Here is a 15,280-nt window from a genome sequence, read left to right as displayed (position 1 = left end):
GTTCTCCCTTTCATATACGCTCTCGCTGGTACTCCACTGGTTAGGAACTTTGGATTTCGACAGATACTTCGCAGTGATGTTGCTGAGAAGTGGCGCAATATTTTTCAGACGTTCAGACTTCATCTGTTCGGAACTGAGTTCCATACGATTCTTTATAGCATATCATACTTCGGAAGACAGTGTGGAGATTATTTGCTCGCCTTGACATCATTTTGGATGGCCAAGCGGATTATATTGTACGATATTACACTAACAAATAATAATGATTTATTGGGAATATCAGAATAGTACAGAATAAATGTCAGTCACACCTTTATCTTCTGTATTCAATTCCTCCTAAATACCGACGACTTCGGATGCTCTTGAACTATTGAACGACGAGGTAGAATTGGGGAGTCGTTTTATGGCGATTGAGAAAACGCAGCTATTGTGTGGTCAATAGTGCCACTCGTGATGGGTAGAGATGAACCACGAAGATAGAGGCGTTCGAATTGTTTGAAGCGTTAGAAGCTTCCCAAACCACGCGTCCAACGACATTTACATACTCCTCACACGAGATAGAGAATGTCAATATATCATACATAGATACATACTTCTAAACATGTCGTGATGTCTCACAACACAGTAAATTCTTAAGAAATAATTGGCTAAGACGGAAAGATATTTCCTTGGCTATTGTAGTTCATTGCAGCGGAGATACAGACAGAATCTCTGTATTCGCATATCCATCTTCCCTCAAATGGTAGGGACCTTAGGAACTTCAAAAAGCAATTAGGACTTGTGCATGACTTGGTCTTCTGATTCACCGATATTTTCCAATAGTAATCTCTAATCACTTAATTCTATTCATGTTCATTTGTCCACTTTCGCTGGACATCTATCCGAGAGTAAGGTTGTAAATGATGTTCCGCTAGTTCTTCACCAATGTACAACTACTTTGTTCAATAATCTCCCATGAAAACATTGTAGATTACTGAGTAAATCATTTGAGTCTCGAGGTGCCACTGCCCGATCAATTCCGACGCAGAGGGAGCAGCAACGTTTTGCCCGTTCTAAACGTGCTGAGTTTCATTTTCCTACTTAATACAGAAGTTTTCAAGATGCCAACGAGATTCCAAACTTTTATTAAAAATCCACATTGTATATACAAATTAAACGAGACGCTCATTTTGAGATATTATCCTAATGAGGATAAGAGCACGACAGTGCGGATTGTGGGAAAGAATCTTCCAAGTTGTAAGAAACAAGTAAGGTCGCCTCATTTGACCCTTAAGAATACATGAAATTTGATTTATGAATTGATAAACTAACAGATCTACAAGCGTAAAATAATGCAAATGATCACATTTTCAGGGAAGAGACATGCGTATACGAGCTTGGAATACGCAAAATCTGTGCGGAGGGTTGCTTCCCTTAGCGAGCAGACAATGTCTCCACAACAACAATCTCAACACCTCATTCAAAAAGAGATATCACAGATATTTGGACGAAGAGAAACGATACTCGCAGGTAGATACAATCACAACCGAGTCAGTCAGTTGGGCACTATTTCGTAAGAGTTGAGGAGCTTACATTTGCTAGGGAGACTACTGATAAGGAAGAAAATCATAGATAAAGGAAGTGAATTGTGGAAAGAAACGCTATTTGAGCCTTTGCGTGATGCTTGCCAACGCTACAGCAAAAGCTTGAGTCGCTGAAAATGGGCGTCGAAAGTCCAGTGTGTATGCTCCTCCTTCAATGCGCCCGAACTGAAGCACTTGCTTTCCGTCCATCTCCACCTGAACATCGGTCAAAACTGCTAGACGGATGTGAACAATGCACATTAAAACGCAGAAACAAAACCGTTACCTGAAAGTTCTTTGCCGATTCTTGGGTAACACGACCACCAAAATCCAACTAAAAAGGAAAAAAGTAGAAACTTTAGATTCTGTAGATCAAAAGAAAAAGTTGCGAAAGATTGCTTCAATGGCAACATTTACGCTCCTTCACTGTGAGGAAGTTGAAACCTAGACTGCCACGGTAGCAAGTATAGTATTGAAACGATAGGGTAAATAATAGAAACATCTTCCATAATTCTCAAGTATCAACTTTAACGAAAAAGAGTTTTCCGTTCCATATACAAATTTTCTTCCCATGCATTCAACCCCTAAGTATCGTATATAGTATAGTATGCCTGTGATCTATATTTGTTCGAAATCGCTCTAGCATTTATTGAGTTGATCTATGATTGCGAAGCTTATTTGAAAGTGCACCATGTGATCGAGAATAAATGATTATTTTCGCTTCTTAACGCAAGTAATTGCGCTAAGAATAGAGCCTTACTCAAAATAGAAACCACTAGAAACGACACATTTTAGCCAAGGTAAAAGCGTATTCATCTCAGTTGTATGACAATTTGGAGTGTATTAGACGATAAAATCACTGGAGACAGGGGAGATCTCGATTTTCAAACCATTTCCACAAGAAATTGTTGTCATGCTTGAAAAAGTGGTAATCTATGAGTGGCAGGTCCATCGAGCGCGGTTGATGGGAAGTTCCGTATCCAAGCTAACGCGATTTCTGCAGCGACAGCCCCATAGACTTGTCATTTTAATATCATCAACATGTAGTTTGGTCGATCTCGAATCCGCTGACGATGTAGCAAACACTGTCTGGATGTACTACACCGTTCGAAGTGAAAACTGTGAGATAAGGGGCCGTGGAGGGACCTTTTCTGTTCAACTTTGTCGTAGATGTCGTTCTAGCACCGTCTCAACGTCCCTTGGTGGATCTCGAGTATACTGACGCTGTACTAATATTCGCTTCAAGCACCGCAAAGTTACAACATATTGTTAAGCTGGTCGAAATTACCTGCAGTCTACGGATCGCGACTTCGCCCTGATAAACGCAAGCAGATGTGCTACTCCTTGAGACTCTCAACGGAAATCAGGGTGGAAAGACAAGCTATTGAACTCGTGGATGAGTTTTGTTATTTGGGCTGTATGCTGAAAAACGACGGCAGCTACGAGAAAGGTATTCAGCAAAGATGTGCTAAAACTAATTCGGTATTCAACTCACTGACCAAACCCCTGTGAATTGCCAACAAAGTCAAGCTGCAAATCTACCTATACGCAATTCGCCCTATAACGATGTATCGGAGATTCGGAGATCTTGGTGATGAAAGGCCTCACTGCATGGAGAAAAAGATATTTAGACGACCGTTAAGCTGCTTTTGGCCGATGGTGTGCCATAACGAAGAACTTTACTCGGAAGAGGATATGGTGCGGATGATACTTACAAAACATCAACATCTTCCCTGGTCTCCTGAAGTAGTCACGTAGTCACCAGAAAACCGTATTCGTTGTATTGGTCATTTATAAAGAAACTTTAGATTTATATAGAGAAAAGCCCTCCGAGTTCTAAAAGAAAATTTTGAAGGAAAATGGAAAAGAAGATTTGGAGACACTTAGCGTTGACAGGTTGTTCTATTGAGACGCAATGTTTCGTAGATTTTGGAATAGCCATGGATGGATAGATTCCACGCGAGTTCTAGCTGAAAATCGAATAGTATGGGCTCAGGTGTTTTCAAGAACGACATACCCAAGCGAAGATACGGACAGCTGTGTTAGGCCATAATATCCGTTTAAGTGAAGTAAGTCAATTCCCATACTTAGAAAGCTGTTGAGAACTAGCTACAGGACGCCATTTGCTCACTACGATTTTTGAAGTTCTAGTTCGGAAACCATCATCGTCGTCCAATCACTGAGCCGATCGTCATCGATAGTCGTAATGAATTTTCCTCGCATGTCACTCTCCGATCAAGAAACGATTTTGTTTGAAAAAATGCAGACAACAACTTATAATTCGATTTTTCTGATCTTCAAACAGTTCTTGTGGCAACCTTTTTGTAGACTATCCTTGCTTAGTTACTTCAAGTGATCGGAACCCCTTGCCTGATTTCCTCTCCGTTCTTCTACAAGCTCACGAATCGGTGAACATGGATTTGTTTGAACAAGCGATTTCAAATGGTTCAAATGATCACTATCGAATACAGATCGGCCTCTTGCATTCAGTTTCGCGCGACTCCTGTTCACGTTTTTTTTTTTTTGCTTCACTAATAATTTGCTTTTTAATCTTTCTAGATCAACATTCGCTTCTCACAACTGGTTCAAGCGCCTTGGAAAAGATGTACTTCCTTATGAAATTGTCAATGAGATCTAACACAGAACAAAAAATGAGAAGTTTATGGCTCACCTGATACACCTGATTATGTTCGTTCCAAAAAGGTGTCTTGTTATGCATAGTCAAAATAGGGGTAACAGCCGTAGATTTTGGAGAGGGACCCTCTCCCAGTGCACACTTCATCTCTTCTAGTGTGCGCATCAATTGACGAACTTCACCCCGAACATCTCCAGTGCCAACCTAAAAGTACCCCATTTTGGAAAGGAAAGCTACATCAATATAATGGAATCATTTAAAATAATTTCACTAGGTAAAGATTGCCCAGGAACCTTCTTTTCAATCTCATTGACCCTCCGCAGTAATTCCTTCATTTGGGAACGCATTTTGTTGATGGAAGCCCTATCGCGTTTCTGAAAATTTCGCTTCATAGTTTCGGTTTTGACTATTTAGAAAATACCTGCAACACAGATGAATACCGTTTATTCTGTGTAGAAAAATAGGATAATTTTTAAGATGAGAATCTGCTCACCGGGTTAAAGTCAGCATGACGATGACTGAGTTGACCAGCGATCCGAGCTAGCTTGTCGAGATGCGCCTTGATGTCGTCGCTCTCTTTTTGTTGGCCAGTTTTCAAAGATGATGTTACTGGTGCAGATGCCACAGATGTTGCTGATGATGTTCCCGGTACCAATGGATCGCGATCTTCAACGCCATCTTAAAAAAAAAGTGGAAAGTTAACTATGAATATTCCATTTGAGGAACTTCCTGTTTCGAAGAAAGAAATACTATTCAGAACGCAATCTTTCCAAAGATTACACTTCCATAGTCTTTTTTCTAGTCTCCCCTACGTTCGTCAACATACCGATATACTCGAGAGAGTCGATTTCGTCATGCCAAGTGCTTGTAGTGCTTATCGTCTGTTCAATGTCATCCATACGCGATTCGGCACGCGCTGGAGACGAGCCATCCTTTGAAGCAGCAACCTAGAACATCGCATGCAGGCACCGAACAAAAGTTGTGGACGTTTCTGTTCTAACCTGGGAAGACGATGAGCCAAGCCCTCCAGCATCCATAGCTGCACGCAACGAAGTGCACTCCGAAACAACCTGCAAACAAGTTAGAGATAGGGGACCTGAAGAACCCTTTTCAGCTACGTACTTTTATCCCTGATACCTAAAAATGATTTAAAAAAGGAACCTTTAAAGCTATTTACGACAGGGAGTGAGATTTATACCACAAACTACTGCACCATACTAATTCTCAACAGACAATTCTGAGGTCAGTTCATAGTATGGAAAAATTGATGCAAATCATAGGCAGCAAGCATACTTTGGAACACATCCTTACATCCAATAAGTTCTTAAAAGTCTTAAAACTTTACTTAAAACCTTACTTAAATCCCAGCTCTGATCTGATTTTTCCTGTCATTTCACGATAAGTATGACAGAACAGCACGTTTAACCATTGCCCGCTTCATGGCCACTCCAAAGGGGAGTCATTAGGGGAGACCAACAATCAATTACCATAACCCTGATGACAACTGGGCATCTCGATCTTGGTTCGTCTTCGGCTATCTACCATTAAGACGAGAGGCGCATCAGAAGATCGGCTCGAATCAAAAGGTGACACTCAGCTTCTAGCATCTCGCACCGCAAGTCGCGACAATCGAAAGGGTTTCGAAACTTCGAAAGATTGTCAAAGCAGCTCAGAAGGATCGACATGATCACTACATTGGTGGAAGGTAAAGAAGCACCCGTGGCTATAAGTGAATAAACTAAACACGAAAGCTCGTGAGAAGAAACGATTCTACTCCGTTTTCTTAAGTTGAAAATTCAGAGGCGAAGAAGGGAACAAAAAAAAAGAACGATGACAGCAACGGATGCCGTTGATCGGGGTCCGTCTATCAGGAGCTCGATACGCGCGATTCCACCTTCCCCCTTTACCTTTACTTTTGACCTTTACCTTTGACTCCCCTTTGGAGTGGCCATGAAGCGGGCAATGAACCGAAAGAAAGCGGTACATCGATGGCAATTCTACTTCGACAATATGTCAATAGAATGGTCTTAGATATAACGAAGAAGAAGATATAAAGCTACTACATACGGTCTCACTAATGTATAATTATCCACCAAACTTGAGTTGCTTTGGAATTAAAAAAAAACTATGAAAGACATGACGTTGCAGACATGTAAATTGGGAAATCCTGTATCAAGCCATAACTGAGTTCAGTAGCCTTATGTGCTGACGATATACATGGTTGTACCTTTCCGAAGCGCCGACTCTGCTACTGTCTTACGGCACAAAGGTCTTCAAGCACGTTATTAACCGTGGCATCACATTGTTGGTACGTGCTGCAACCAGCGTTGTTTCTATAGTACTACTGATGCCATTCTTGCCACGTGACTCTTGATCCAGAAAGAAAACTCTTCGCCAATCGCAGAAACCACAATAGAGAAAAAAAAATTTTCTAGTTGAAGGAGCACTTTGACAGCGTTCCTGATTTACGTTGACTGATTGCAACTGGACGCTCGCATATCAGCAGAGATAACAACTTCTGTCGGATCACGAAAGATTAGCTCTTTTGTCATTCATCTTCATCGTCATCACTGAGACCACACGAGATCTACAAAACTCTATATTTCTCTACCCCGATGGCATTATGCTGGTTCCTCACAAAATTAAAGAAACATAGACAAAAACAAGCATACTGCAAACCAACAGCAAAGTTTTCACCACACATTACCGTAAAAGTATTAAGCACATGATGACTGACTTAAAGAAAACCAGCAAAATGGGCTCAATATTCAGAAAGCAATGTTTTCAAATATTAGGACTCGACGGTTGCATCCAACGCTGGCTCGAGCGTGAGGTTACTGCTCGCATCTCTGGCAAAAAAGTCTTGAGAAAGGAAAAGAAAGAATGTAAGGAGAAACAACAGTGCGAAAATTCCACGAGAGGAGTAAAGGTTTCTCGTGCAGGACAAATAGTAAAGTAAACATACTCATTTGTAGAGAAAAAAGAAAACCAAAAATGAAAACTTAGGTAAGGAACCATGCTTAACGAACCCTATCAAAAAACGCTCGCTCCTCCCGTGTCAAGCCATCATCGTCGCGAAAACGTTGCTGAGATACAAGTGCCGTCAAATCGTCCATATCACCGTCGCTTGTTCCCGGTGAAGTACAAGCTGAGGTAGCGCGAGAGTTCAGAGTGGAGGCTGAATTTCGAAAGAGGAATATTAAGAAGGAAAAGTACGAGATATCTATTACCTGCTATATCACGCGCTCCTCCTAGCACCGCAATATCTATCGTCATTTGGCGAGGTTGGAGGTGGAGGACTGATGTTTTGTAAACAACCTAACAAAAACAAACAGATATAGTGAACACAATGATATATATAGCAAATGTGTGTCATGTAACAACAAATGAACGCCTCATTTGAGCTCATTCACCTACCATTGAAAGCGCTGCTAAAATCAATCTAGGAGTTTTTTTAAGTATAAAATAGTTGAGCAAACAACAATTTTATACTTAAAAAACGTTTCTTTTTCACGTAGACCTCGATATCCTCTCATATTGTTCATCTAATTGGATTTCTTTTTTAAAGATAAACTCCACCCTGAGAGAACCCCATAGAAATAAGTCATTCGCAGTTTGATCTGGAGATCAAACTGCCAATGACTTATTTCTAACCAAGGGCAGATCGTGATGGCAGTTTATGCAGGTGCGATGAATTATAGCTTTCTTCAAAATTTTCGATAGTTCATGGAAAGTCAATTATCGAACTCTGGCCCTCGAAACGAGAAAACAAACTTCCGATTACTGAACTTGTTGGAGAATCCCTGAATGTTAAATTGACGTTGACTTACAATGATTGGTTCATGATTTTCATAGTATAATTTCACTTCTGTTTGTTGTTCGGTTGTTAGTCTTTCTATGGTTACTTTCCAAACTGTTATTGATAGAAGCTGCAAATAATAATTCCACAAAAATAATTAAAAACAAAAGTACTTAATGTTCTAAATCTTCCATGGCTTTTAGCTCTCCGTGTCTTTGAATTACTATCTGGAATCGAGAACAAAGCTACCAAATGTTCCGAGTCTTTCAGGACTTTTCGGGTCCCCTGTATTTCGAGCTACTGTTCAACTGATTGAGTGCACTGCTGATCATATTCTTCATGAAGAATGTGAATGTGACAAAGAAAACAAAAATCAGCTGGTTTTTGTAGTCAATCGCACTTGAAGGAAGTTAATGTTCAACACAAACCTGCCCGAGAAACTCCGGTAAGTGTTTAGGCGACATTGAAGTGATACTAAACCGTGTGCACCAAACATTTGACGAAACCTGTACAAGCCTGAGATCCGGACGAGGAGGACGAACGTGTCTAAAAAACAGCATTGTGTCTGACTTGGGTATTGTTCACTATGATAGAGAGGAAAGCACCTTGACATAAGTGCTCGGATCTGTCTTTTACTTCTTCGCCATAAAGAGTTTCTTCCATTTGATGTTCGCGGAATTATTGAGAGGTCTTCTGTGAGAACAAATATATTAAAAGAGTTGTAGTTTCTCTAAATAATATGTCTAAATACCTAAACAATTTTGAAACTATCACAGCCAACTAAGCAAAATTCTAAACAACATAAGAGTGGAAAGTAAACGCCAGGAGTAGCGCAAAAGTAGAAAATTCCCAAGACCAAAGAACTCCACCTTGAAAACAATGGAAAAGTGAACGATGATTGCACAGGTGCGGTACGATTACGCGGGATAAATTCTGTAGTTCTTTTACAAGATTTTTTAGATGGATCTACTACAATCAAACAGCAATTCTATTCACCAAAAATACATTCAAAAACATGTTGATAAAGTGTTGAAATTAGTTCTAGATTTTCTTATCATACAACTAAATGAAACAAAAGGAATGGATTTAGAAAACGGAACCAGTAAGGATGACTAGGAACCAGCTCGGTGCCAGAGAATTTGAAGCGTTTTATTCTTCCGCAGCAACTGAAGCAGTAGAAAACAGCAATATTTTCATTGAAGGTGAGATTCACCAAGTGTCTTTCCAAACAAAGTATGGTGACTGGAAAGACATTAAACAATAATAGATATGTGCCAAGCAACCTTCTTACATTTCCATTTGCAGATAGAATTTGCAGAAGAAAGTTAGGAATCTAGTTTCAGAATGGTACGTGAAGATAGAGCAGCCCACATTGAGAAAGGTTCACACGAAAAGGAAGGCACATGCATGTTAAAAAAAAAAACCGCTATTAAAAATCACGACGCTTTGCACTGTTACAAAAATGTCACGAAAAAATTATGTGATGGAGAGAATGTAGGATGTCGAAGGAGACTTTTTTGCGTCTTTTTGAGAATACCAATCTATCCGCACAGCAACAAATACACTGGTGTTCCACTGTTTTGCGTCAAATTATCATGCCAGTAGCGATAAAAAAGAACAAGCATCTCCAATATTCATCAACAGAATCTGCAATTTCTAAGCCTGTTTTGAAGTCTGAATAAATGCTATTCCTCAAAAAGATCTGAATATTTCAAAGAGAATATCGTAGCACAAAAATTCCTCTTTCCCGAAGAAGCACTGTCTTAGGAATGACTTAAACAGAAACAGTGCACGATTTTGTAATGTCGATACCTTTCTGAACTCTCCTATATGTATCATGAGAGTACGAAAAAGTAAGACATCAAGAGCAGTATGTCTCCATCTACTACCAACAATGTTTTCAAATCTGTCTTCCCTCCCGAAATAGAATCGATCCGGTGACGAACGGAAGCTCGGGGAACCTGTTGAAGTCGAGCGGTCGAAATAACGTGACAATGATATGGCCTCCGTGTCAAACCGGAAATGAATCGGCCACGCATTTCACCACCACCAACAACGCCAACATGCATTGATGTCTCTGCACGTAACCACTGGGAGATGGTACCTGATCCAATTGCGAAATCTACTCTATCAGAATCCCCTTCCACTTCTAAATATGACGAATATGTGATGGCGAACAAAATAATGAAAAAAGGATAGGACTGGATTATTGCAGGGATTTCAGGTCCGCTTCCTGGAACAAGAAAAGTCAGAAACAATGCCTCTGTGACGCAGCGGTCTAGGAAAGTAAAGCTAGAACATTACATCGATACCAGATAAATATAGCTTGAAAAGTATCTTGAGTTGCACCTCTTTTAATTTTTCTAGCGGAGCTTAAAATCCAGATCAATAAGGCGTTCTTTAAGAACTCAAAGTTTCCCTTCAAATTGAAAACGCCGCACAAAATCGGTTCTCCGATACTCCAGATATATATTTTTTGTGGTTCAATTAGCAGTATTCACATACAGACAATGAAAGATCGTTTTCGTTTCATATATAACAGCTTCATCTGTACAAAAACTTCAATGTGTAGTGCGCCTTTTTTTAAACAATTTTCGTGCGGAAACAGGACCACATTCAACAGTGCAAACACGGAGAAAAACGAAAAAAAAAACAGAAAATAGACCCAGATGGCATCTTCTTTCATAGTTCTGATTGTTGTCACCAAATCGTAGACCCGAGTCCCTTCATTGTAGCATTAGCAGCATGAGAAAATGGATTTACTAAGGAATCACTCACAGTATTAACGAAATTTCAATATACTAGATTAGAGATTCAATATACTAGATTAGAGATTATATAGATTCATAGAGTGGCAGTTCAAAAAATATCAACAATAGTTACCACACAACTACATATATAATATTTGCAACAATTATCAAATATGTGATATGTTAAGAGAACATTAGTTTAAGGAAGCGAATCAAAATTGGCGGGAAGCTGGGATTCTGAAAGTGCTCGCGTAGGCGAGAAGCCAAGGTTACGGAGCTCTCGTATGCTTTTATGTTTGAAAGGGATTTTAGAAATGATTAAAGCCGCCTCCGGATCCTTTTCTCGAGTAACTAACTCCATGACCTTTCAAGAGGTACACCTCAACGTGGACCAATTCACAACTACAATTTTTGACGGGAGGGAGTGAAGAACCAATTTGCATGTTACGAAGATCAGAACAGTTCGGAGACGTGACAATGTCGAAGGTCCAAATCTACCACGGTTAAAACTTGCAGAGAACAGGTTGAACATGTAAAGCGCGAACATCGTCCCTGCGTCGACACCGACATCACAGACAACATCGTTGTTGTTGAAGAGGTAGTTGAAGGACGATGCTTGCCCATATTCTCCTTATATTCCAGATATACTTCCGTATTTCAACACATTCGGGGAAATGAAAGAAGGCATGACGATGCGCGGGTAGAGACGAATTTGTATGTAAGTGACTCAAGGAACTTTTTTTCACGACAACAAAATGAACGCTTTCCGAAGATTACGGAAAAAGCATATCGAAATCAGGAGCTTAAGTGAAAAAAAAACTAATTCCATTACTTCCCTCCTAAGCAAAATTTTCAAAGAAATAATTCCAGATTATTTCTGATCTGCTACCGTATTGAAAAACATAGATGAAATAGTCGGAGCCTGTGCTCTGACCACTTCACAATCGAACAGTTGGGGAAGGGACCTCCTTCACTTTTAAAGGCATCACTCCACGAATCTGAGGTGGTACGGATTTCAGGTGGAGTATTCGTACATGGGATAGTAGATTATGGGGAGGGGGCGATTCCGTCCATTTCTTCCTAATTGCCGTAAAAAACGGCCCGGAAGATACGGCTTCGGGCGTTCTTGCGCACTATTTTGTACAAGAGGTTCGATTGGAGCGCGCCAGTCTTGTGCGGCGCCGTATCTTCCGGGCCGTTTTTTACGGCAATTAGCAAGAAATGGACGGAATCACCTCCCTCTCTGTAGTCTCCCATCCCGTATATGAATACTCCACTTGAAATCTGCACCACCTCAGATTCGTGGGGTGATGCCTTTAAACGACTAGTGAAATTACCCCGGCTACTCCCTATCGCACCTTTGTTGAAAAATGGTGAGACAAACTCACACAAATTCCAAACTGTTCCAAGCATACGCATTAGTAAAGAATTTCATGAACTAGTTATGATGTTATGATATATTATCTGATCCAAATTACTACAGAAAAATGTGTCCCACATGAACCGCAATTAGGCGTTATCAGTCACAAGCAGCCGCTCATATAAACTGACATTGACAGGTGTCCATGTCAAGAACTTTGGTACACAAGTAGGAAATTAGCTATTACTGTTCTTCCACCTAGAATGGAGTAAGCGTATGTCAATCACTGATGGCATAGATGAAAAAAGTAGACGCGCACACCGAAAACAAAGCACCGTTCGAGAGAAAAAAAGGATAGCTAAGGTGCAAAGTAAGGCAATTGACCAAGCACACCCCGCGAGGGGAAAAAAGTACAAATAAGGAATTATGCTTTTTGCTTCCTTTCTAGATGAGAAAGGTTAAGAAAGCAGTGGGCCAAACAAACAAATGAAGAAAGCATTCACAAAGAAAAACCAAAACCGAATCACAGTTGTAAAAAAAAGCACCACCTAGAAGCTAGGAAGAAAAACGATAGTTCAGACATCCTGAAATGCAAAGCCTATACAACACAAAAAGAAGCGAACAAACACGTACACGAACAAAAGAGAACCTTGCGATAACCCAGAAAATAATTTAAAAAAAAGATAACAAATACGTGTATAAATGATGAAATCAGCGAGAATTCTCCAGTCCTAACAAATTTGTAAAGCTAGTTGAGTTCATCAACGTATAACAGAACGACTAACCAACTTGAGGAGATGATCCTGTAGAAAGAACTTGACCATCCGCAGGATGTAGAGAGATATGGAACTGCGGCAGGAAACGGTTAACCTGTCGACCTGAACTAGTGTCTATTTAAAACAGAAAGCGTTCAAACGTCACATGGGGAAACAGGAGAACTGCACACACAAAGAGTGGGGATAGGAATGAACCGCAAAAAAAATCCACGTTAAAGGTAGGAGTAAAAAAAAAGCTCCTGCTTTTAGTGGAAGTATAGTGGGGTCGTCAGCACGGAAGCGAAAACGCAAGAACACAATTCTGCAGAAACCTCAAGAATCGAAGAGCAAAACCTACCAACAAGAAGAGGCACCAGTCCACCGAGGTGCTCCATACATAAAACATAGGAATGACTTCCTCTAGACAAGGGCTTGATCGTACAATAACATCTCGCTTCACTCGCATTGCATACAAAAGAGCAGAGGTCGTCAATTCGTGGTATTCGGCACTGAACACAGTGAAATCGATAAAACCAACAACTCACACAGACAATACTGAGCGATGAACTTCAATTCATTTCAACTCAAATTAGAAAATACAACAAGAAGCACTTAGAATAAAAATAGCGAGCGATCAATTACAGAACAGAACCAGCTCGATTGTCTAACAAAGTTCTGGAATTTGTAACACATTAACGCTTGTTTCACTCGTCGCTGTTTCATCTAAATTTGTGTTCTCTAACACCCAACAGTGAAACCCAAAATGATAAAATGAGAAGGAAAGTTAGCTCCCGTGTTTTGAGTAGAAGTACAGAAATTTCGGAAGAAATATAGCACAACTAAATGACCTCCGCTCTTATATTCACCTTATTCGACAGCATTGATTGTTAATACATAGTCGTATGAATGTTACACCTCATCACTATCAGTTGGAAAGAATATCATACTAAAACTAGACACCTTCTCAAATAGAAGTTTTTTTTTAAGTCTAACAATGATTGGTTTGGAAAGAATATCATACTAAAACTAGACACCTTCTCAAATAGGAGTTTTTTTAAGTCTAACAATGATTAGTTTCAAAATGTCTTCAGTTGAATAATAAGGCGAGAAAAGATAAAATAAAGAATATAAAAGAAACTTAAAAAAACTTACCCGAATCACATGGTGATCTAACGATCTCAGCGCGTTCTTCTCCTTCACCGGAATAGGTAGTGAATCCACTTTCTTAGATTGCGATCCAAGGCATCGCCACAATTCGTAAGTGACCAGATCGAATAACGAAGGAACACCCAGCAAAAGTTTCCCAATCGCTAGATGACCTCCAGCAGCAACAACAATCGCTCGCCCTTCGTGGGCCCAAGTGAGGGCGGAAAGTGGCTTGTCCTTAGGTAGGGACAGTGTTTCCCTATGTACAACTCGCGCTTCCCTGTCCAACATCAGCAACTCGTGGTTCGAATTGATCAAGGCGAGGATCGAGCCGTCGGAGTTCCATTGTACTTGAATTACGGAATGCGGTGACTCGTACACAAGAGGATCGATTTGGTCGAAAGCGCTAATCATTAAGATTTTGTTAACACTGGTGAGAATGGCAAGGATCCAGCGATCGTCTTTGGAATTCGTTGGGGAACAGGCAAGTTTCACGATAGGATCGCTGGTAAAAGAGCGTTCCGTGATATTTGCGCCTTGATCAGAGAGCACCTGTATGGTGCCAGAAGCAAAGCCGAGTACCAACTGTCGTGAATCTGGAGCCCATACACCAGCAGTCACGGTGATGGCCGTGGGGAATGAGTTGCTCCAAACTCGCTGACCTGTCGATGATCCGATCAGCACGAAGTTGTCCTCATAGCAGATTAGTGCAGACGAGCCACAGGGGCTCCAGCTAAGATCTCGAACTTTCACTCCACGGTCGTTCACCAGTTCCACAGACCAACGATCGTCATTGCGTACCCACACGTAGATGACACCGGAGGAATCACAGGATGCGAGCTTCGTTTGCACGCGATTCCACGTCACCATACAGATCGCGGAGTGATGTCCACGTAAATTGAAGTTGTAGCGCCCATTGTCGTCTTCCGTAGGATGCAGATCAGTGAGCGTAATCCCCACCGAGCCCGAATCAGAGCCGACCCCCAGCAGACCGTGTCCGGGTCGATCGGGCTGTGAGACCCAGGCCAGGTGGGTTATGGCTGGCTCGATGAAAGCTCCCGGCCAGTCTCCACTCTCCCAGGTAATCTTCATCAGAGTATAAGGGCGAACATCAGCGCACAGACGACCACCCGCACAACGCACGAACGCGCTGCTCGTGGTGCGAGAGCGCGGACGACGAGAGTCTCGCCGTCCGCGTCTCTGATGCAGTGTGCCTCTTCCGCGCAGGACTCGTCGGGTGCCTGGCTATGCGCCAGCTTCGTGGTTCATTTCT

At 41.1% G+C, this 15,280-nt stretch overlaps 1 protein-coding gene across 1 annotated transcript; it reads right to left on the bottom strand.

Annotated features, from left to right (window-relative positions):
* Positions 1-1,640: 1,640 nt before the first annotated feature.
* Positions 1,641-15,099, bottom strand: RB195_006396 (uncharacterized protein; the record flags this gene model as incomplete). The annotated part of the gene is made up of 14 exons (XM_064179453.1): positions 1,641-1,778; positions 1,849-1,896; positions 4,234-4,401; positions 4,491-4,571; positions 4,691-4,875; positions 5,024-5,144; positions 5,199-5,267; positions 7,227-7,375; positions 7,428-7,515; positions 8,425-8,542; positions 8,602-8,689; positions 12,892-12,984; positions 13,220-13,370; positions 14,014-15,099. The coding sequence occupies 14 exons, from the start codon at positions 15,097-15,099 to the stop codon at positions 1,641-1,643; spliced, it is 2,583 nt and encodes an 860-aa protein (XP_064036407.1).
* Positions 15,100-15,280: the final 181 nt, after the last annotated feature.

This window comes from Necator americanus, chromosome I (assembly GCF_031761385.1).
Source record: "Necator americanus strain Aroian chromosome I, whole genome shotgun sequence".
Classification (NCBI taxonomy): domain Eukaryota; kingdom Metazoa; phylum Nematoda; class Chromadorea; order Rhabditida; family Ancylostomatidae; genus Necator; species Necator americanus.
Note: the sequence above shows the minus strand (reverse complement) of the source record. Positions and strands in the feature narration are given on the sequence as shown.